At 35.5% G+C, this 23257-nt stretch overlaps 1 protein-coding gene across 1 annotated transcript in view; it reads right to left on the reverse strand.

The window, feature by feature from the left end:
• Positions 1–22831, reverse strand: part of LOC110103286 — a 31363-nt gene extending 8532 nt beyond the window's left edge. The window contains exons 1-3 of the mRNA XM_020831938.2: positions 22491–22831; positions 19350–19686; positions 17086–17170 (exon numbers count right to left, since the gene is read on the reverse strand). Coding sequence (XP_020687597.1) covers positions 17086–17170; positions 19350–19686; positions 22491–22669 — 601 coding nt within the window. The 5' untranslated portion in view covers positions 22670–22831. The remainder of the gene's footprint in view (positions 1–17085; positions 17171–19349; positions 19687–22490) is intronic.
• Between the last annotated feature and the right edge of the window lie 426 nt (positions 22832–23257).

Raw genomic sequence — 23257 nt, forward strand, 5'->3', positions numbered from 1 at the left:
GTAGGCCAAAGAGAACTGTCGACTGCTATCTCAATTCCACACCAACTAAATAGGTGATGAGAACAAGCTCAAAGGATGAACTTCATCGTCAACGTTGATTATAATTGTTGCATCCTGGAATATTCGCGGCGGTAGAGACGTATATGGTTTAAAGTCTTAGCATTGTACGAAGATCCAGCAGGCACACAGATAATAGAGAGGGTGCAGCGTTCATAAGAAACAAAGTTTTTACGTGGAAACCCCTGAAAAAGGAGAAAAACCACATGGTCTGGCCCAGTTTGAAATAATCAACTAGTATTTGTAGTTGATTACAAATGAGGCCCTTCCTTGAGAGAAGGACTTGGCTTGATGTTATAAGTATACATCATATATAGCGCATCAACATAGACATATTTATTTGGTTGGCAGGACCATAGTCGATATGACAGAGGTCGGAAAGACCGTAGTAGACGATGGAAGTTGGAAGCACCGTAGTCGGCAGAAGATAGGGGTCAGAAAAACCGTTGTCATAGTAGGCAACAGAGGTCGGAAGGACCGTAGTCAGTAGAAGACTGGGGTCAGAAAGACCGTAGTTGTAGGGCGGTACTCTGACAGAACTCCGGGCATCAGGTGGTGGTCCGACAGAAGTCCGAGCCTCAAGTGTTTGGTTCAGCAGCGCTCCGATGTCAGGCGATGGTCCATCAGTGGCACTTCAGCGTTAGGGGGAACTTCGCCCTTAGGTGGCACTTCGACGTCTTTGGATGGTCTAGTGGTGGTTCGACATAACCTAGAGGTGGTGCGGCAGAACTCCAGGCGGTAGTACGGCAGAACTTCGGCGGTGGTCGAGGAGGAGCTAGGCGGCTGGAGTCTTCTTCCTTCTCTTCCTTATTCTCTCTTGGCTCTTCCCCCTTTTCAAGAGGAAATGGGGTTCTATTTATAGAATTCTTGAGTGGCATGGCTTGTAAATAAGTGAAAGATCAAGGGTAAATTGGGAGTGGTTTGGATGGACGGCCGATCTTGATTCCCACGATCATGCACCGTTCAATGGACCTTTGACTGTCTTGATGATATCAGAATTTGATGATCTTGGGCTCGTTGGATTCGTCTCATCGAGCCACTCGGTTCAACTATAAGCATGTCATGATTGGAGATCGTTTGGCAACCCAAATTGTGGTTAGACCCTTCCAAAAGTGTTTTGAGTCTTTGATTTGGACTCATTTGGGCTCGGATTGGGTCGATGGTGTCGTTGGGTTTGTATTTCTGAGACGCTCAGTTCGACTGTAAGTTTGCTAAAATCAGAATTCAGATGGTCTCCGATTTAGTTTTTGAAGTTTCCAACTTGATTTTGCCTCAAGATTCGTGCTTGATTGAAACTAGTTTTTTTTGGTGACGTATCAATAATCAAAATCAATTGACTGGTGAACAAAATGAATTAATAGATATGTTCTGCCACATCACCTTCCATCATCCTAATATTAAAGAACTTTCTCATTAGATATATCCCGTCACAAGCTTGGACTAGCTAAACGGCAACATAATTGATGATAATACATTAGCAATTTTCTCTCCCAAGAATCATTTCTTGAGATATGCTTTCTTCCTTCCAATACCAACACGTCTTTGTATTTTCTCTCAGGATTTTTCAAGGGAATCAATCATTTAATCTTTGATCATAGTCTAGCACACAATTTTCTCACAAAAATACACCAAAACACTTCTTCCAAAGTGTCCAACACATTGAAACTTTAATAGTACTCCCAACAAGGATTCAAGAACCAAGAGAATTTTCAACACATTGAAACTTTAATAGTACTCCCAACAAGGATTCAAGAACCAAGAGAATTTTCTCAGCAATCATTTATTACATTATACGAGAAATCATCATTAAAGTGACAGCCACTGCACTTCTATATATTTTATTGTGTTAATAGGTTAGAGGACTCTGCAACTACGACATGTCATCCTCTACCACCGAAGCAGCAAATGCCATTCAAGACATTCAATTGATTATTGTGGGACTTTCCGCAATAATGATCAACTATAAATACCAAGGTTCAATCTCTTTGAGAAGGTAGGTTGGCAAACTAATAAGAGAACAAAGGAAGCTTGCTCTCACTCTCAAAATTCCTCGCTACTCGGTTTATTTCTCGATGTGCTTCTTAGCATCCTCAATGCCCATATTCTCTTATATTCACCCGAGAGCCTTTGTAACCTATGCTTTGTACTCTGCTTCTAGCGAGCATAGGTCATACGATCGGACCACTATAAATTTTATATGTTCATTGTTCTTGTGATTCTTTAGTTTGACCCTTGGCAATTAAGTGACTCAATTTATGCACATTTTCAACTTCTCTCTTCTTTTCCTCCTCAACAAGCAATCCTTCCTCAGTGAGGTAATGAGATGTCATTCACACCACCATGTTCTCGTGCATGCCCAAAAGAGAGTTCAACGCTTCAACTACAAAATATTCCTGCAATATGTTAAAAGAAATATCATTTATCAGGGTTAGTCGTACAGCTCCCAACACTTCTCTATCTAATGGATCCCAATCTTCTTACCTCATCGTTATTAATTTCATCTCCAAGAAAGCTAAATATAGTTTTTTCGATAAATGTAATGATCAATGTGCATCTTCCAATATCCGAATCTTAGTCATTAAACCTATCAATTTTTACCTTTCCATCCTTAGCAGCCATTGCTCTTATTTTTCACTCGAGCCTCAAAGCCCAACTCGAATGATTGTTGTTAGGTAGTGTGGACCATGACAAGGCCAAAATTGGGCTAAAAACAACAATTACTAAACCCATTTTTCAACCCAAAAAAATTAACCTATGAGAAAAGGTCAACTGCTTGATATTTCAGCATCATGTTAGACCAGTCCTGCCGGCCAACCTGGACCGGCTTTAATAAGACATAATAGTCCCACTTGTGTGAGGTGGGATTTCAGCCCGTTTTAGGTGGAACGTCCTCCTGCCCCTTCTTTGCATGTTGGGCCCAGCAATCAATTAAGGTAGGATTAGGAGGGAAAATTCAAATAGGGGGGGGAGGGGGGTGTTGGGTTTTTTATTTCTATTGTATGCTTTAAGTAGTGTCTTCTCCTAGGGGTGGGGGTATCAGATTTTAGCTAAAATTTTAAGTGTTCTTCAGTTTTTGTTTGGACTCTAGTCCTAGAATTTTGTTTATCCCTTAAATACCATCATTTAATCCTAGAACATCGTTTTACTCTATTTTTTATTTTCAGCCCCTTTATCTTAAAGTCCAAAACTAATAATCGATGTTGAGTATATAAATTTTCACTAGGAATAACTTTACAATTTGCAATCTAAACGATCTAATTTTCTAATAAGAAAATAATCAATCTGAGTACTATATCCATTTTTTTATAAGTGATGAGCCGCTCATCTTTTCTTAAATAAGATATTAGTAATTAAAAAATAATATGATAAAATTCTTAACCAAGTAAGTTTTGTAGTTGCATGATGAAGAGCACAATATTTAGCTTTTACACTAGACAATGATACCACATTTTGCTTCTTCACCAAGTTACCAAATTGCCTCCAACAAATTATATATATATAAATATATATATATATATATATATATATAGTAACATAGACTATCAATCGAGTCTAGATTTAGCTAAGTCAAAATTGTATAAGCAGCAATGCTAGATGTCCATGTCTAAAGAATATTCAAATTTGCCTGGATACAACTTTAGATATACCAAGCTATGAGTCATTGTATTCATATGAATTGATTCACAATAAATTGCATATAACAGGTCATAAATCAACTTCCACACCATTCTCAAATATTTCTCCTTGATCGTTGGAACCTAAACAAGATGGACTGTACTGCCATGATTGACTTAAATGGGAGTATTTACACATTCATGGGTAAATTTCCTTTTAACCTAGAGATCTAATGTATACTTCTGTTGAGAGAGAAATATGATGGACCAAATAGGCAAATAAAGTACTGAAGGGCAAATGTTAGGTGAGACTAAGACAAACGGTGATAAGATCAAAATCATAGATAGGACAAACAACATTGAAAGTGGAAAACTTATTGTGCTCTTCTCAATCATGAAGAGGACATCTACAATCTTATGGATTCAAGATTACAGGATCAATTTCAAAGTTGAGGCTTTAAGCGAAAAACAATGTACTTTAGGGTTAATCTCAAAGCAGTCATACAATGACCTTGTAGTTTTATTAAGGTTTGCAGGGGAATAGTAGTAGCATCCCTTTCTCTCCTTACATGGCATTTTTTAGCATGTCTATTATCACTTTCACTCCTCTCTTCAAGTTCAAATTTAGCATCGATAAGTCTTTCACTCAAGTGAAGAAATATGCAACCCACTGTTAATTTCAAAGCATTCATCAAATGATCTAAAAGTTTGGAGGGGGTATGGTAGTAACATTTCTTTCTCTCCTTACTTGCCATTCTTTAGCAGTTATATGATGGACTGTTTGATTTGATTGGGAGGGAATCAGGAAGTTTTCTAATCAAGAGGGGAAGGTTCTTAATTAAAAGAGAATTGTTTAGGAATGTCTAAATTACAATTCAGAGAGAATTATTTAGGACAAAAGAACAAATTTGAATTCAAAATATAAGAGGAAATTATTTAGGGAAAAGGAGGAGGAATTAATGAGGGATTGTTTAGGAAATTTTAATTACAATTGGGAGAGAATTTGATGTGAAACATTTATAGAAATAGGAATTGCTTAAGAATTAATAACAAGTTATTAAGCTTTGATAATTTAAACTCAATATTTCACCAAGATAAGAGTCTAGGATTTCTTAGTTGCAGTTGTTCTTTGGCATGCGGTTACAGGAAGATTAACAAGACAATTTTAAAATAAGAACAAAAATCGAAGTAACACTAGATGCAAAAATAACAAAATCCACAGTTTAACAAATATAAAGTTCACCTCGAGTTCCTCTCACTTTCACTCTTGATAGTGGGGTCAGTGGGAGAATAATTTCAGCAAACCTAGAGATGCCACCAAAAGAAAGAGAACACCTATAGTCTGGCTCAACGAAAAGTTAGCCGGAAGGGAAGAAGTTGGTGGATGCTCGATGATTTGCCACTGTCCGGAGATTGGTGTTCCTCGATGGTAGACGTCAAGGTGAAAAGGATTCGTTCAACGTAGTCGTCGACAGTATCGTCGATCTCCAAGTCAAGGTTGAAGAAGGGAGACCGGAGGATATCTACTCTTCCTTGAAGATCATTCACGAATTCATGATCGTGCTCAGGATCGGCCATTCATGGGGGAAGTAGGCTAAGGGTTGATGTATCTTCTTCCTTGGTATGTAGGTGAAGCAAGGGAGAAGAGAGGAGATGGGGGGAAGAGGAGCTTGGGGGGTTCGGTCAAACTTAGGGAGGCTCCTCTAAGTTCAGCTTTAGGATTAGAGAAAGGTGAGGAAGCAATTTTGAAATCTGAAATTTTAGTTCAGATTTCCAAGGGTGGAAAGGAGGGAGGTATTTGAAATTCAAATCTCCCTTAATGGGGGATTAATTATGAGAGATTGGAGAGAGGGGCCAGCGGCTTAAGAGAGGGTTTAAATGGTTTAATTAATAGAGAGAGGGGAATTAAATGGAGAGATAAAAGGAAAGGGAGAGGGCCGACCAAAGGGGAAAAAAGGTGTCCACATTCGATGTATGAGGACCATTGCATTAATTGTTGATTGGAGACTCAAATCTGAATTAATTTTAGATTTTAGGTGATTAAGGGATCTCCAAAAATAGGTGTAGGCTATTTAGGAATGAATTTAAAATTCAAATTCATTTGAATTTGAATTAGGAAACTTTCTAAATAAGAGTTGGGCTAATTTAGAAAAGTAGTAAAAGTGTAATTGAAGGGGAATCAAGAGGGAGGGGTTGGGCAAGCCGGCAGGTAGGGGTGAAGTTGGGCAGGTCGGCAGCTAGGGGAGAAAAGGTGGGTCTTGATTCGGTGGGGGAGGGCTCGGTGGTGGGGCTTGGGTTGTGGGTTGGGTAGGAGAAGGGAGGCTGACGATGGAGAAGATGGAGGGGGAATTTGACTGGCGATTTGGGTTGGGGATGGGAGTAGGCTGACGGGTTGGAAGAGAGGGGTTGGCCGGTGGTGTCACGACCCAACCCGACCGGGACGGGTCCCGCGAGGTCCCGCTCGCATCGGGTCGTGAGTGCCTGAACTTTCAGACTGACTGAACTGATTCCAGGCTCTGGCTTTGAAATTTGTTTCAGAACTTTCTTCCAAGCATTACACACAGAAACAAACACTCACAGAGCTACTATAAACATCAAATGCAGCGGAACAGATCATCTATATTTTTCTTCCTCAAAAGAATCATGTACAAATACAGCTCATGGCTTTCAGACAGAAAGAAAGACATAACAGAAAAGACATGACTGTACAAAAATCAAAAGGACAAAATACTTATCACAGATCAGACTCTGAACTTCTACTCCTGGACTTCCTTCCCCTTCCCAGAACCTGAAAACCACGCAGAAAACAAGGATGAGCTACAACAGCTCAGCAAGACATCAAACCTCCAATCAAAATCCTCAGAGTCCACATCAAACACATCAGACAGAAATCCGTACAGAAATCGGAACAGAATCGTATATCAAATCAGAACAGAATCAGAATCGTACGTTCTGAAAATTGAGAAAGGCGGAATGTGCCTTACCTTGCGTACAACACTTTCTTGAACAGTCTCGTCGGACGAAAACGGCCCGGCGTCGCCCGAAAATCAACTTTTCCAATTTAGCCCTCGACTTTCTCTCTCCTCAAACTGATTTTGAGATATTTTATGATTTTCTCTCTCTTCAAAACGACTGATTTCAGCTTTAAAACACTCTGATCGGCCAGGCCGATTGCACGATCGTCCTGGACGATCTGAACAAAATCCAATCGGCCTGGGACGATTTCTCAGGACGATAATTAATTTCCAGGGCGATTTGCTCTCTGACTTTTGCCATACACTGATCGTCCGGGACGATCCCAGATCGGCCTGGACGATCCCAGATCGGCCTGGACGATCCATACAGGAAATTTTCCTGTAACTTCTGGACAGAAAACTGGAACAAAAATTGCACTGATCGTCTCGGGACGATCCAGATCGGCCCGGACGATCCTGGAGCAGATTTGATGTTACAGGTGGTGGGTAGAGAGAAAGGGGTAAAGAAAATAAAAACGGATACGAACTGCGAGCCCGACCTCTATCGGCGGCTGACGGGTGATGCTTGGCCCTCTCCTAGGGTTCTCTCTTCTCTCAAGAGCTCACAAGAAAACAAATAACCAAAAACTAAAATTTTTATTAATCAATCATTACCCTCATACAATAGTGAAGACCACTATATATAGGTCTCAAAATAAGAGAAAATAAAAAGACTCAAATGCCCTCGGAGCTACAACATAAAAGAAATCCCTCAGAGGAATACAATGGTAAAAACTGAAATATAAATAAAAGAAATACATAAACGCATCATAAGTATAGACTTTGAATCGTAGCCGACGATCTACGATTCCTCCGATGGTAGACGCATCGAAATCTCCTGTAGATGTCCTCATCAGAATTAATTAAGAAAATAACTCTAATTTGAATTCAAATATGATGGGGAATTTTTTATAAAAAAGAGCCGATTTGGGAGGGAATTATGGGAGCCTATTTAAGGCTAACAATGGTGATTTCAGGATTATGTTTTGAAGTTTGTTGAAATTAGATTCTTAAGTTATTTGAGCTCTAGCCAGCGACTAGAGATTTGGGAGAGCCGAATCTTCCTCTCCAACTGAAGATCCAACAAAATCTTGCTAGTTTCTTTCATACATCTTGCAATAAAAATAGTTTAGGTGTACTCTTCTTCCTAATTTCTTATTTTCGTTAGTTGATTCCGAGAAAATTGTATCAATTTCCTACCAAATTGGTATAAGAGCACTTTTTGGGGACATATGGCGACAAGGAAAGTTTATGCCCTGAAAAAGTGTCTTAAAGGAAATGTTGGCCAAATCAAATCGGCATTTGAGGATAGAAAATTATCAATGGAGGAAAAGTTTTCCAACTTAGAAGGAATGATAAAGAAGTTGTTGGATCTTCACGTCAAAAGACATTATCAAAATCAACAACATTCAATTCATGTCAAGAAGAATTGTCAATAAAGAATGAACAAATTTGCTAAAGTAGTTGAATCTGATGCAAAGTTTTGTTTCATAAATCCTGATTATATCGAGCAAGATTCCAAAGCCTATGTAGTTTCTCAATCTCAAGTGAACAAGAATTCAATGACCTCACCTATGGAGAATCTGGTTCCTGCCAGCTCAACAATACCGGTTACATTGAAAGATGACATGGAGGTGATTTTGGAGCCACTTTCAAAGAGGGAAAATTGTGAAGAAATAAGATTTTGGTGGAGCTGCAAAGTTTGGAGGCGAAGAAGATGGAGAGAAGATAGAAGCATCATATATGATTCAGCCACTCCTACAGCAGTATTGAGAAGTGTTCTAACTAGTTCAGGAGTTGCCTCCACGGGAACACGAGCATGTTATCATCTTGAAGGAAGTAGTTTCACCTATCATTGTTCATTCGTATCGTTGCCCCCAAATCCAGAAGGATGAGATCAAGAGATAGATTAAGGAGATACTGGACGTAGGGATCATTCGACCCAGTATTAGTCCATTTTTCAGTCTGGTGCTAATAGTTGAGTGTTTTAGCAGCAATTTCCATCGTTCCATCTTGAGGACAATGTGACACTTTGGGAGGAGAGTATTGATGGACCAGCCAATTTGATTGGAAGGGAATTATGAAGTTTCCTAATCAAGAGTGAGCTGTTTAGGAATGTTCTAAATCAGAGGGGGATTGTTTAGGAAAGTTTAAATCATAAATAGGAGAAAATTATTTAGGGTAAAAGAACTAATTTGAATTAAAAATCTAAGATAAAATTATTTGGGGAAAAGGAGGAGAAATTAAGGGAGGGTTGTTTAGGAAAGTTTTAGTTACAATTGGGTGGGAATTAATCAGGGAAATAAATCTAATTTAAATTCAAATATAAAAGAGAATTATTTAGGGAAATGGGGCTGATGTGGGAGGGAATTATAGGAGCCTGTTTAAGGAAAACAAAAGGGTGATTTCAAGATTATATTTTAGAGTTTGCTAAATTAGTTTATTCTTAGGTTATTTAGAATCTACCCGACTTCTAAGGATTTGGGAGAGCCGGATCTTCCTCTCCAATTGAAGATCTAACTGTATCTTGTTATTTTCTTTCATATATCTTGCAATAAAAATAGTTTAGGTGTTTTCTTCTTCCTAATTTTTTATTGTCATTCGTTAATTTCGAAAAAATTATATCCATTTCCTTTCGTTATATTACCCCTTTCACTCATCTCTTCAAATTTAAATTTAAAATAAGCAAATCTTTCACTCACGCCTCTTTTTTTCGAATTATATAAATCCTCTCCCTTACCTGAAATCCCAAGCCTATTCTCTTCTAACTACAATAGCTCCTTATCTTTGTTATTAATATCCCCCTTAAAAGAAGTCAAAGATACACCTACAATAAAATAAAATTCTTGTTTACTAAGTTTAAAATTCACAGACACAATATTTACATGTAAGAGGATGATAACATTTATAGTCCTTTGAGAATTAGAGTTACCAAAGAAGAAAAATTTAAGGACATAGGATGAAGTTTATCCCTAAGATTAAAGTTTGGAGGGGCCCTTTCACTCATATATTCAAGTTTAAATTTAAAATCAACAAATCTTTCACTCACCTCTTTTTTTCCAATTATATAAATCCTCTCCCTTACCTGAAATCCCAAGCCTCTTCTCTTCTAACTACAATAGCTCCTTATCTTTGTTATTAATATCCCCCTTAAAAGAAGTCAAAGATACACCTACAATAAAATAAAATTCTTGTTCACTAAGTTTAACATTCACAGACACAATATTTACATGTAAGAGGATGATAACATTTATAGTCCTTTTGAGAATTAGAGTTACCAAAGAAGAAAAATTTAAGGACAGAGGATGAAGTTTATCCCTAAGATTAAAGTTTGGAGGGGCCCTTTCACTCATATCTTCAAGTTTAAATTTAAAATCAACAAATCTTTCACTCACTTCTTTTTTTCCAATTATATAAATCCTCTCCCTTACCTGAAATACCAAGCCTCTTCTCTTCTAACTACAATAGGTCCTTATCTTTGTTATTAATATCCCCCTTAAAAGAAGTCAAAGATACATCTACAATAAAATAAGATTCTTGTTCACTAAGTTTAACATCCACAGACACAATATTTACAAGTAAGAGGATGATAACTTTTATAGTCCGTACAGGAATTAGAGTAACCAAAGAAGAAAAATTTAAGAACATCGGACGAAGTTTATCTCTAAGATTAAAGTTTGGAGGGGGCATGACAATAGCATATCTTTCTCTCCTTACATGGCCTTTTTTAGCAATTCACAAATTCTAATACCCCTTTCACTTCTCGCTTCAGGTTTAAATTTAAAATCAACAAATCTTTCACTCACACCTTTTTTTTTCAAATTATATGAATCCTCTCCCTAGCTTGAAATCCCAAGCCTACTCTCTTCTAACCACAATATTTCCTCCGTATTATTAATATCCACCTTAAAAGAAGTCAAAGATGTCTCCAATAAAATAAGATTATTGTTCACTAAATTTTACATTCAAGAACCAAAATTTACATGTAAGAGGATGATAGCATTTATAATCCTTTTGACAATCAGAGTAACCAAGGAAGAGAAATTTAAGGACATGAGATGAAGTTTATCCCTAAGATGAGAGTGCAAATGAACATAACACACACCCAAATACCTTAGAGCAAACATTTAAGGCAAAATTAATAATATGCAATTTTGGCTACATCCTCAAAGGAGTTTTGATAGATGATGATGCAAGCATGCATTCAGTTTATAATAAATATAATAGTCATGACTGTTTCAGCCCAAAAAAGCTTAGCAACAAGTATAGTAAAACATAAGGCCCAAGCCACCTAAAGTATGTGCCAATTCTTACACTCTATTATGCCATGTTGTTGTGATGTATAGATGAATATTATTTGATAAAGGAAGCCATCTTCTTTAAATATATTAGTAACTAGTGATTGATTCAGAAGCTCACACCTATTGTAAAGAAGAAAAGGTTAGGATGAACAATGAAGTACAAAATTGTGTGGCAATCATTTTTGAAAATTGAGGAATAACATGTATAACAACACTTTTAGATTTCAACAAATATAATCATCATTAAAAGACTGGGTATTTATGACCAAATATAGAAGGAATAAAGAAAAGCCCTCAATTTTATGAAGCTTATTTTAAAAGGTAGTAAGTATTGTTCTAGCATAAATGCAATGTTCCAGTCTTAAAACTAGAAACAAGAACATTCTAACACGACTGAGATAGGTGATCTAAATGAGAATGCTACAAAAGAATTTCTCTTTATCTGATGTCCCTATTGTTATTTAAAATCACATCCACGTTCAAATTTCATCTCCATTTCCCCCTTCAAACAGTACAGACGTCCCCATTCCTTGCCAATCCTAATCATCTTCTTCAGAAAATTGTCCTAAAACATACAATGAGCATAATGAAAAGTTCAAAACAATTATGATGTTAGGTGATCCTAATCAGGGAAAGGAGCCTATGGGAGAGATTAAGTGCAAATAAAATAAAAGATGAGGGGAAAACGGAGAAAGTAAGACATTGCTTTCCCAACATCAGCGTAGGGGTCCCATTGGCAACTAGAACAGACGTAATAGATGAAGGTATCAGAGAATCTTAAAAAGAAGAATTACTAGTCATATAATCAATGATCCCTAAATCAATAGCCCAAGTGTTAGTGATAGTACAAATAAAGGCTACACCAAAATCACCTTCCTAAGAAGTTTCCAAGTTACATGAGAAGCAAAAATGGAGAGATGTCAGAAAGAACGATCTGAACAAATTTCTTTATTTTCCTTTCACCTCGCTCAAGTTTGAACCACTCCGGATGGCCATGTATCTTCTAGTAAACATCTAAGGTATGACTGGTGTTGTTGCATAGAGTGCAAAAATGTGAAAAAGAGCCGAAGAAGCAGATGTTGGTTGAGAGTTATTGTTTTGAACAATAACAGCTAAAGCCTCAAAATGATCATCTATGCCCATGGTGAGTTGCCTTTGCAACAGATCATTGAATAGATTTCTCCATGCATGATAAAGAAGAGGCAGCCAAAACATGGCTACTACATCTAAATTGTGATCAAGGCCTAAAAAATATATAGGCACAATGCTCAACAATTTATTTCCTTTGCTTCTTAATATATATTGGACATTTCATATCATTGGACCTACCATAGATCCATAAATATCGAGTTGAACTCACCGTAGTATTTTTCCATCCTTCGACTGTCTTGATGTAATTTAAGGGACATCATCAATTCATAGACTTAACAATAGTTGGAGATGTCAAAATAGCTTCTCCTGATGCATCCCAAACATTCTTGGTCATTCCACACCGCACAAAGTATGCCATCAGTTTGTTAGTCATGGAATTGATAAGTCACAATCTTATAAAAGCTTCTTCAGCCTCCCATTCATCATAGTTTAGATCATTCTCAGCATGTGTAACTTTTCTCCTTATAATGTAGCCTTACTTTTTCTACCAGTAATATGAATCACCAAATTCTGAGAACAAACACCATAATTACAGCCATCCAATTTAATAATAGATAGGAGCAAAAGTCTCATGAATGGACACAATGGAGCTTATGCTCTCGGGAATTTCCCTGTTAGTTTTTGTGAACATGGTGGCCACAGCTGAAGGTGATGGCTAGGAAAAAGGAGTTGCCGTTTCAGGAAAAAAAACGGTTGCAGCAACAGAAATTCTATTATTGTGGCTCTTACACGAAATTAGAATTAATGGTTGAATTGCTTTATCTGTATATCTCAAGTGGGTTTCATACATGATACAAAAAACTACTCTAGGTAAGTAAATTAATCTAACAACTAACAGTCTAATACCTTGATTTTAATACATTAATTCCTATGCAAATAAGAAATTTTGAACAAGGAAACAAAACAAATACAATAATTGTTGCAACTAACTATACAAATTAATTCAGACAACTGTGCACAATAATTCTTGTAGCCTTCTATGTAAACTATGAATATCTAATTAAGAGCTTTCTCAAGTTTTTTATGAACAAGTAGATGTACACAACAAATTAAAAAAAAAAAAAACTTATTCCTGCAAGAAATGAGTCCAATAAAAGTCTTTTAAAAATGCTATTATTTCTATGAATTAAGAAAGAGATCCTTTTTTACAAGATATAAAAGAAAATCTCATGATAAAAATGGCTCATTAGAAAAGTTACTAGTTTGAACAAGAAAACGAAATATTTCCTTTTCACTTCACCTAGTACTTCTACTCTGTGCAATCATTATGATTTTCATAACAATATTAGAACTTTAGAATATGAGAATGCAATTATTTTAAATGATTAATTGTTAAATAGTCTATTTTCTTGCAATTATGATTTGAATGCTTTAGGTTCTAAGATTTAGAAATTCAGAATACCAGTTTGCAATGCAAACATAAAGATTTATCGATTGTTTCTATTAGTACTACTTATGGCACATTTATTTCTTGTATACAAACATCTCAATTGCAATCACAAGTGCATATAAATTCTCAAGTTATAAATAAAAATAGAATTCTGAAATCTCTTATGCATACTGTATACAATATGCAATGTTAGCATTATCTGACAACATTTTATGTTGAAGCAGATTAAAATAATCAGAAATAAAAGCTAAAGTACATAAAATATGATTTAACCTTCATTAGAGCAAAAATCAAATATGAATGATAATATGCAAGTGTAGTCTGTATTCTATAGCACGCAGAACATTAGAATTACTGTCATTTTAATAATATGATAACACGTATACCATTTACAGTAATTCAGATATTCTCGAGATTAGAAGAATACAGATACTAAAGGGAGAAAACAAATGGCTGATATAAAGTAACACCGACCTTAAAAAATATCTCTTATAGGCATGCATAGGTAGAGAAGATTGATAACTAACATTCTGAGGTAAGAAACTGACAAATATTCCAATGCTTTTCAGCTTCCGTATCATTATATAAATATTAAAGGAGCTACCTTTAAGAAGTTTCCATGCCATTCTTTGTGAACAATAATGCACAGCAAGTCTCTCCAGCACCCGTCTAATTGTTACAGCTGAAGTCTGTAACACACGAATAACATAACACAATTAAGCTATCTCAACAAACAAATATAAAACAATGAAAAGAATAGCAAATAAAATATGCAAAACAAAAAATGGGTTGATTAAAAATAAACATTAAATAAAAAAAACAAGAAATGCAAGGATTAAACCCTTAATTTTATCAATTAGGAGTGCAGACAGCCCAATATAGAAATAAAGGTGAAAGAAGTATTAATAAAAGATCAGCAAGTTGAACATCAAAAGCGGGTAGCGGGTAGCTGGTAGCTGAAAAATATGAGTCTTCTTCTTTCTTTGACAAACCTGAAAAATATATGCGTATACACTATTTGAAAGCATAAATATTGTGTATTAAGATCAGCAAATTAACACTTATGATTTTATGACTATTCACTTTATTTGTTTTATTTTGATTTTTTTTTCAATTTCAGTTATTTGAAAATATGCATGTGATGATGTTGCCGATGAGAACATGAGGTGTTCTTTATTATTATGACGTCTCTGGTTTGGGCTTTTCACAGGTCTGGGTTGACTTCATAGACAGTTAAACGTAATTGATTGGAACGGACCAGTTGTTCTGTTGTATGTTTATATGGATAAATGGAAATTGGACTTATAAGTTGTTGGATTGTTAGCTCCCTATCTTATAGCAAATTTTGGTCTTCAGGTAATATAGCATGGTGCTCAACAATGCTTACCTATTTGAGTATTTTGTTTCCTCTTCATGCCTAAGTTCATGTTGGATGTGAATTTTTTCGTGTGGCGCAAGCGATGATTATCCAGGGGAAGCAAACTCCATGTACCATTCTGATACTTTCTTTCTTATTTTCTGTTATTTTTATATTCTATATTTTAGTTATTGGTTTGCCTACCTTGCTGGATTTGATCAACACTCATACAATCTTTGTTTTTTATTGTGGTGATTTTAGATTAACATGTAGTTTTCATTGATCTTGAATTTATATGCTAAATTTATATTTTTAAAATCATTAAATTATCATTTATGCCAATTTTGTGTGCTATTTTTATTAAAAAAGATAAAAATATTTATTTTAATTGACGGTCGATGAACAATAATTTCTATTTTTTGTGCATTGTATCATATAGTTCCATTAGGAAAGCCAAGACCCTAAAACTTCCTAAATTAATTTGATGAATAGCTGACATGGCCCAACTTTTGTTTCGAACTTTAAATCTAATATTCAAAAAGGAATACTGAGTATGATAACCTTGGAGTATCCCTGTATTCAATACATTCAATATATCTAATTAGAGATTTTCATAAGCCAAGGTAGCTCTAGATCAACTCATTTAATGACCCATGAGCCAAGCTTGAGTTAACAAGTCACACTTGTTATTAACCGTGTTGAAGACAAAGCTGCATATGGCTCAGCTCGTTGTCTTGATGAGCTGGTTCATCAGAGCACATGTGTCAAGCTTTTGCTTAGTTCTAGTTTGCAAAATTATAGAAAGAATTATACATTGGTCCCAAACTAGGTTCTTCCAAAATTACATAAAAGCTGTTTACAATGAACCACCTTAAAGCAGTTTTCAGCAGGCACATCAAACCTTCAACACAAAGCTATATTTGAAGTTCCAAAGTCAATCAATAAGGTTAGTTTGGTCATTCTCAAAGTCCCACTCCAACTTCGACGAGGATGCTAAGAAGGTCTACTAATGTTAGACCGGTCCAGAGAGGACCGGTCCAGCCGGTCCAGAGAGGACCGGCTATAAAAGTTTACGGGAGAAGAAAACAGGCGGAGGGAGCCAGGGAGCCGGCGGACACAGCAGGGAAGAAATAGGTGGGGTCCACTTGTTTTTCAAATTGAATCTTGGAGCCAAAAGGAGTGGAAGCAAGGGCAATTAAGTCCTTTTATGTTATTTTTGAATTGTATGCATTAAATAGGGAGAGAAAGGATAGATTAGGGTTATGTTGAATTTGCTTGTAGTTCTTTCTTGTTCTTCGTTGGTGGCTAGGCTCTAGATCGAATTCTAGAGATTGGGAGAGTGCGATCCTCCTCTCGAATAGAGGATCCTTGTATCTTTGCTATTTTCCTTGCATCTATTAGTAAAATACAAGTCCTTTCTCCACATTTTCTGCAGTTTTTCTCTGTTTTTCTTCAGATTTGGGCTGTTTTCCTGCTGTGGACAGCGGTTGGATTTGTGATTTGTTGCCAGAGTGATTAGGAAATACTTGAAATCAAGTATTTCCTATCAGATTAATTATTAAAAAGTCTATTTTTTTGCAATTATGATTTGAATGCTTTAGGTTCTAAGATTTAGAAATTCAGAATACCAGTTTGCAATGCAAACTTAAAGATTTATCGATTGTTTCTACTAGTACTACTTATGGCACATTTATTTCTTGTATACAAACATCTCATTGGAACCACAAGTGCATATAAATTCTCAAGTTATAAACAAAAATAGAATTGTGAAATCTCTTATGCATACTGTATACAATATGCAATGTATTCAATTTTAGCATTATCTGACAACATTTGATGTTGAAGCAGATTAAGATAATCAGCAATAAAAGCTACAGTACATTAAAAATATGCTTTAACCTTCATTAGAACAGAAATCAAATATGAATGATACTACTACACGCAGTAGAATTACTGTCATTTTAATAATATGGTAACTAGTATACCATTTACAGTACTTCAGATACTCTCAAGATTAGAAAAATACAGATACTAAAGGGAGAACAAATGGCTGATAAAGTAACACCGACCTAAAAAAAGATCTCTTATAGGCATGCATAAGGTAGAGAAGATGGATAACTAACATTCTGAGGTAAGAAACTGACAAATATTCCAATGCTTTTCAGCTCCCGTATCATAATATAAATATTAAAGGAGTTACCTTTAAGAAGTTTCCATGCCATTCTTTGTGAACAATAATGCACAGCAAGTCTCTCCAGCACCCGTCTAATTGTTACAGCTGAAGTCTGTAACACACGGATGACATAACACAATTAAGCTATCTCAACAAACAAGTATAAAACCATGAAAAGAATAGTAAATAAAATATGCAAAATAAAAAAAATGGGTTGATTAAAAAATAAACATTTAATAAAAAAACATGAAATGCAAGGATTAAAACCTAAATTTGATCAATTAGGAGTGCAGAGAACCCAATATATAAATAAAGGTGAAAAAAGAATTAATAAAAGATCAGCAAGTTGAGCATCAAAAGCAGGTAGCTGGTAGCTGGAAAACATGAGTCTTCTTTCTTTGACAAACCTAACAAAGACTATGATGTGATGGAGATATGTGCGTATACACTATTTGAAAGCATAAACAATGTGTATTAAGATCAGCAAATTAACACTTATGATTTTAGGACTATTCACTTTATTTGTTTTAATTTTTTTTTCAATTTCAATATGCATGTGATGATGTTGCCTATGAGAACATGAGGTGTTCTTTATTATTATGACTTCTCTGGTTTGGGCTTGTCACATGTCTGGTTTGACTTCATTGTCAGTTCAACGAAATTGATTGGAACGGACCAGTTGTTCTGTTGTATGTTTCTATGGATAAATAGAAATTGGACTTATATGTTGTTGGATTGTTAGCTCCCTATCTTATAGCAAATTTTGGTCTTCAGATACTATAGCATGGTGTTCAACAATGCTTGCCTATTTAAGTATTTTGTTTCCTCTTCACGCCTAAGTTCATGTTGGATGTGAATTTTTTGGTGTGGCGCAAGCGATGATTATCAAGGGGAAGCAAACTCCATGTACCAGGCTGATAGTTTCTTTCCTATTTTCTGTTATTTTTATATTCTGTATTTTAGTTATTGGTTTGCCTACCTTACTGGATTTGGTCAACACTCATACAATCTTTGTTTTTTATTGAGGTGATTTTCGATTAACATGTAGTTTTCACTGCTCTTGAATGTATATACTAAATTTATATTTTAAAAATCATTAAATTACCATTTATGCCAATTTTGTGTGATATTCTTATTTAAAAAGAAAAAATATTTATTTTAATTGATGGTCTATGAACAATAATTTCTTCTTCTTTTTTTTTTTTTTTTTTTTTTTTTTTTTTTTTTTTTTTTGGTCTGTGTTTTTTGTGCATTGTATCATATAGTTTCATTAGGAAAGCCAAGACCCTAAAACTTCCTAAATTAATTTGATATACAGCTGACATGGCCCAACTTTTGTTTCTAACTTTAAATCTAATATTCAAAAAGGAATAATGAGTATGACAACCTTGGAGCATCCCTGTATTCAATACATTCGATATATTCCCTGTATTCAATACATTCGATATATTCCCCGTTTTCAATGCATTCGATATATCTAATAATCTAATTAGAAGTGTTCATGAGCCAAGGTAGCTCTAGATCAACTCATTTAATGACACATGAACCAAGCTTGAGTTAACAAGCAACGCTTGTTATTAACCGTGCCGAAGACGAAGCTGCATATGGCTCAGCTCGTTGTCATGATGAGCTGGTTTATCAGAGCACACGTGTCAAGCTTTTGCTTGGTTCTAGTTTGCAAAATTATAGAAAGAATTATACATTGGTCCCAAACTAGGTTCTTCCAAAATTACATAAAAGCTGTTTACAATGAACCACCTTAAAGCAATTTTCAGCAGGCAAATCAAACCTTGAACACAATGCTTATATTTAAAGTTCCAATGTCAATCAATAAGGTTAGTTTGGTCACTCTCAAAGTCCCACTCCAACTTCGACGGGGATGCTAAGAAGGTCTACTAGTGCTGATAAACAGAATAGGCTACTAGTGACAACAAGAAGGAAGGCCAACAGATTTACATGCCAAGAAACGTGTGTTGTAACTCCTTTCATCGTGGTTTCCATATATGCAATTAAGCACTGCTTATCCTTTGCTGTTGGCATCTTTATCGCTCTTGAAAGGTGACTAGTATTTATTTTAGAATGAACTTGTCCCTTCTTTCTTCAAAAAATAACCTTTCCATGGTGCATGACAAGAAAAATATGGTTTCAATAACTTTCATTCATCTAACAAAGAAAATAAGTCTTCTCTGTGGCTTTGACAATTAAAAACAAAATTACCAATGGCATACAAAAAGACACAATAATAGAAATCTGTATGAGTGAAAAGAGATGAAAATAAAAAAGGCGCTCACCTCACGAACTATTTGTTTGAGTGAATTGTGGAATGGGGTCAATAAATCAACATGGCTTTCTTTGGGCTCATCTTGTAGGAGATCATCACCATCTTCTACTGGTGGGTGAACTTCAATAAGGGGCAAATAGAACTGCAAGAAGGACCTTAGGGATGTGAGAGCCAGAGATCTAAGTTGAAAAGCTGAGAATAGAGGCCTAAGCTCTATTGGGTACTCTTTACACTTAAATGTAATAGACTTCTCATTTTCAGTTGCACTACTAAGATTGGGGATGTAATTTTCATTCCATGCAATAGTGGCACCAGCATCACAATAGGCAACAGAAATTCCTCCATCACTGCAATTAGGTATGCAAAACCATTAGAAGAAAGGCTAGAAAATTACAAGTTCCTGATGCAACATAAGCTGAAAAATTAACATCATAAAACTTTGAACTGGAAGACCCATCTTAAAACCATGATATAGTACATCTCACCAAAAAAGGAAAATATTAAAAATCATTAAGCTTAGCTGAGATTCAATGGAATATTTATACTTTACACAAGCAAATTAAATAATGTGCATGATCATCATTTGAATAAAGTTAAGTTGATTGATCACAGATCTGACCTTCTATGAGAAGGATGTTATGCAAATTCCCAAAAGATATCACTTGTGTCAAATACACACGGACTTTATTAGACAAGACCCAGAACCTCTATATGAGCCAACAACACAGATTACATCCCCAAAATCATGATTAGACTGTAAATAAATGAAGATCACAAGCATCTCAAATATTTTTATTAGGAGGATTATTATTCTATGTATCATTTTCAGAATGAACATACCATAGAAGCTTCTCAAAAAAGCTCTGCTGCTTCGGTGACAAATAAAATTGCTATTCATTTCAAAACTACAACTTTTGTCAGACAAAGGATGGTTGCTTATATTCAGCTAGCTTTGGCACATGCCACAACATCACATGATTTATAAATACTGTGCATAATGCTACTTTTGCCTGTCTGCAAAAAGTAGCATTTTCTTCTTCAATTTGATGATAAATATTATTTATTGACAACCGAACAATTTGAACTCTAAGACGGATAAATCTAATCCTTGTTAACAGTTCATAGTTACAACTGAAGTCTCTAACAAAGCAACAGCCACATCCTCATTCCTAGGGGTTTTCTCCCATATCATAGGGTGAGCAAGTGCTTCATAGCAACAATCTCAATTAACAAAATATTAGCTTCTATACCTATGTTTTAATGGATAAATAGAGAGAGAGTGTGAGAATTCATTTTCAAAGTGATGCATGCAAAGGGGGGGTCAAAACAATATGAGAATTTGTTTTGACCCTTGGGCTGCTGATGCTCTCGGTTTGGGCCTTGTTTGCTTTGATTTGAAGCTAATTTTTGGGATCTACTTGGTTCTAGCTCATAAATGCTTAAGTTGTGACTTTAGCTCATTAATTCAAAAAGGTTTCTCTACTAATTTCAGCTCATTATGTGCGGAAAAGTTTGGCTTTTCCCCTTCCCCATGCTGCCCACTCGTTTTCCTCCTTGCTCCCTCGATTTCTCTTGGGCTTTTGTTGTTCCCGTGCCTTGGCCCTTTGTTTCCTGTGCTGGCTGGTTTTCCTGTGCATTGGCCCTTTTTTCCTGTGCTGGCTGGTTTTCCCGTGGCTGCCTACTTGGTTCCCGTGGCCTTCTTTTCTCTGTTTCCTGTACCGGTTTGGGGCTGCTATTTGGTGGCAGTTGGCGTTTCATTTCCCTAAATCTAATAGGTTTAATTAATGCTTTAGGGGCTGTTTAGTTGTCTTCTTTTGTTTATAAAATGGAGATGTTTTGGCATGGAATAGGGAGGTGAAAATAAGATTTTTGGGACAAAAACCTGAGGGGTTTTTCTTCTTTGTTGGAAAAAGCTTGCGAACTTGTTCCATCCCTTCTCCTTCTTCTAGGATAACTTGTGAGTTATGCCTTCTTCATCTTGGCTTCTAATCCCCTTCTTCTCTACGCAAGAATCCACCCCACATGTATCCTTCTTCTCAAATGATGGAATTACAACTTTAGGAGTTTATGTTTTGAAAGTTTGTTTGAGTCATTTGTAAGCGTCAAAGGTTTGTAAGTCTTTTATATTAAAGTGAATTTGTTTTTAGTTCAATTGTCGCATTTTGTGTTCTTTGGTGTAGTTTCTATTATCTAGGAAGAGTAACATCTGCTCGCAAAAATTTGGGCCCTCTCCCAAATTTTTGTTTGCATCACAAAGGTAATCAAAAGACAAGGGGATCCATGTCAATTTAGAGTGTATTACAATTTATTGGCTTTTAATCTTCAAGAAAGAGAGAAAAAAACAATTTAAGTTCATACAATATATATGCATCTCTCTATATAGTACATTTTATAGATATTAATGTACAAAAAGAGTGCCTATCATTTCCAAGGGATCTTCATTTCAAAATTGTATAGATATTAGTCTTTTAAAGGGAAGCGACGAAGTTGTTTATCTACATTCTACACAGCTAAAGTCCTGATCGAATCCATCTAAATGGCATCTATATACTGATAATCTGATATACTATGTAGTAAAAGATGATGTTTCTCTTTAATTAATTCCTAAATAGGAGCCCCTCGTGTGTGGTTTAATCTACAAAACATGTTGTAATTTATCAAAGCAACTTCGTTAAAAACAATGCCAGCAAACACAACACTGCTAATAAGAAGATAGAATAATCTTTTTAATGGTGCCATGACAACCAACACTTTTGTAACAAATTTATCCAATGAAAAAAGCATTCCTTACGAAATTATACTTTGCACTTCTTACAACATTATTTGAAGAGGTGTCTTTCTGGCACTTCACCCAACTACAGACTCATACAAGCTTTCTACTTTTCTCTACACGCTTCACAAACAATAAATAAATTTATTCCAATAAGCCAAAAACATGAACACGGTCGCCTAAGAAACAACAACGTCCACTCATCTTGAGAAGCGCAACCACCAAAAAAAATTGGTTCCAACTAATTCAAATGAATTGTACTCAAGTGCGAGAAAGCATGAATCTTGAAATCATTTGAAATCACCGGAAGTAATATAAAAAGAAAAGAGCCAGATGTAGCTGAAATAAATGAATTTAAGGAGAGGGATACCGACAGCTCACCCGAAAATGGCTCTAGAAGCGAAGGGCTTGGAGGCAGCGATGTACGCGGCGGCCGCCGAGGCGGCGGCACTAGCTGTGAGGAGAGCATGTGAATGGAGCAATAGGGCGGAGGAGGAGGAAGAGGAGGAGGAGCCCTGTGCGCTCTTCAGTAGATTGAGAATAAGAGATATTCCCGCCATCCACGTCTGCCCTAGAAAAACTTCAAAGGTTACGAAACCTGCTGCAAACAGAAGCGAGAGAGAAGCGAGCTACTTCGATGATGTCTTCCCGATGATCACCTCGTAAGGATATGCGGGCACTGCGACTTATGGAGATTGCAGTGACTTTTTTATTCGATACTATTAATTTTCTAATTATTTATTTAGATGTTATTTTTAATAGGTGTTACTAAATACATTGGTAATTATTTCATTATTATTTTTAATAATTAATTATTTAATTATTATTTATACAATTAATTATTTAAATGATATTTTAATAAGTTCTTAATTACTAAACATACTATTAATTATTGAACCATTATATTACTTACTTATTATTTAATTATTTTAAAATATTAATTATCAATTAATTTGTTGGGTATTATTTTAATACAATTTTAATTACTATTATAGTAGTAATTATTAAATATACCATTAATTTAATAAATTTCGGTAATTTAATAAATTTAGGCTTGTCCCTTCACAGTATGTGTGTCTATGGTTTGTTTTTCCTCCACAGTTTATTCGTTGTTTGTTGTAAAATTTCGTACTCATCAAATCGACGAA

This window comes from Dendrobium catenatum, unplaced genomic scaffold (genome assembly GCF_001605985.2).
Source record: "Dendrobium catenatum unplaced genomic scaffold, ASM160598v2 fragScaff_scaffold_246, whole genome shotgun sequence".
NCBI lineage: Eukaryota > Viridiplantae > Streptophyta > Magnoliopsida > Asparagales > Orchidaceae > Dendrobium > Dendrobium catenatum.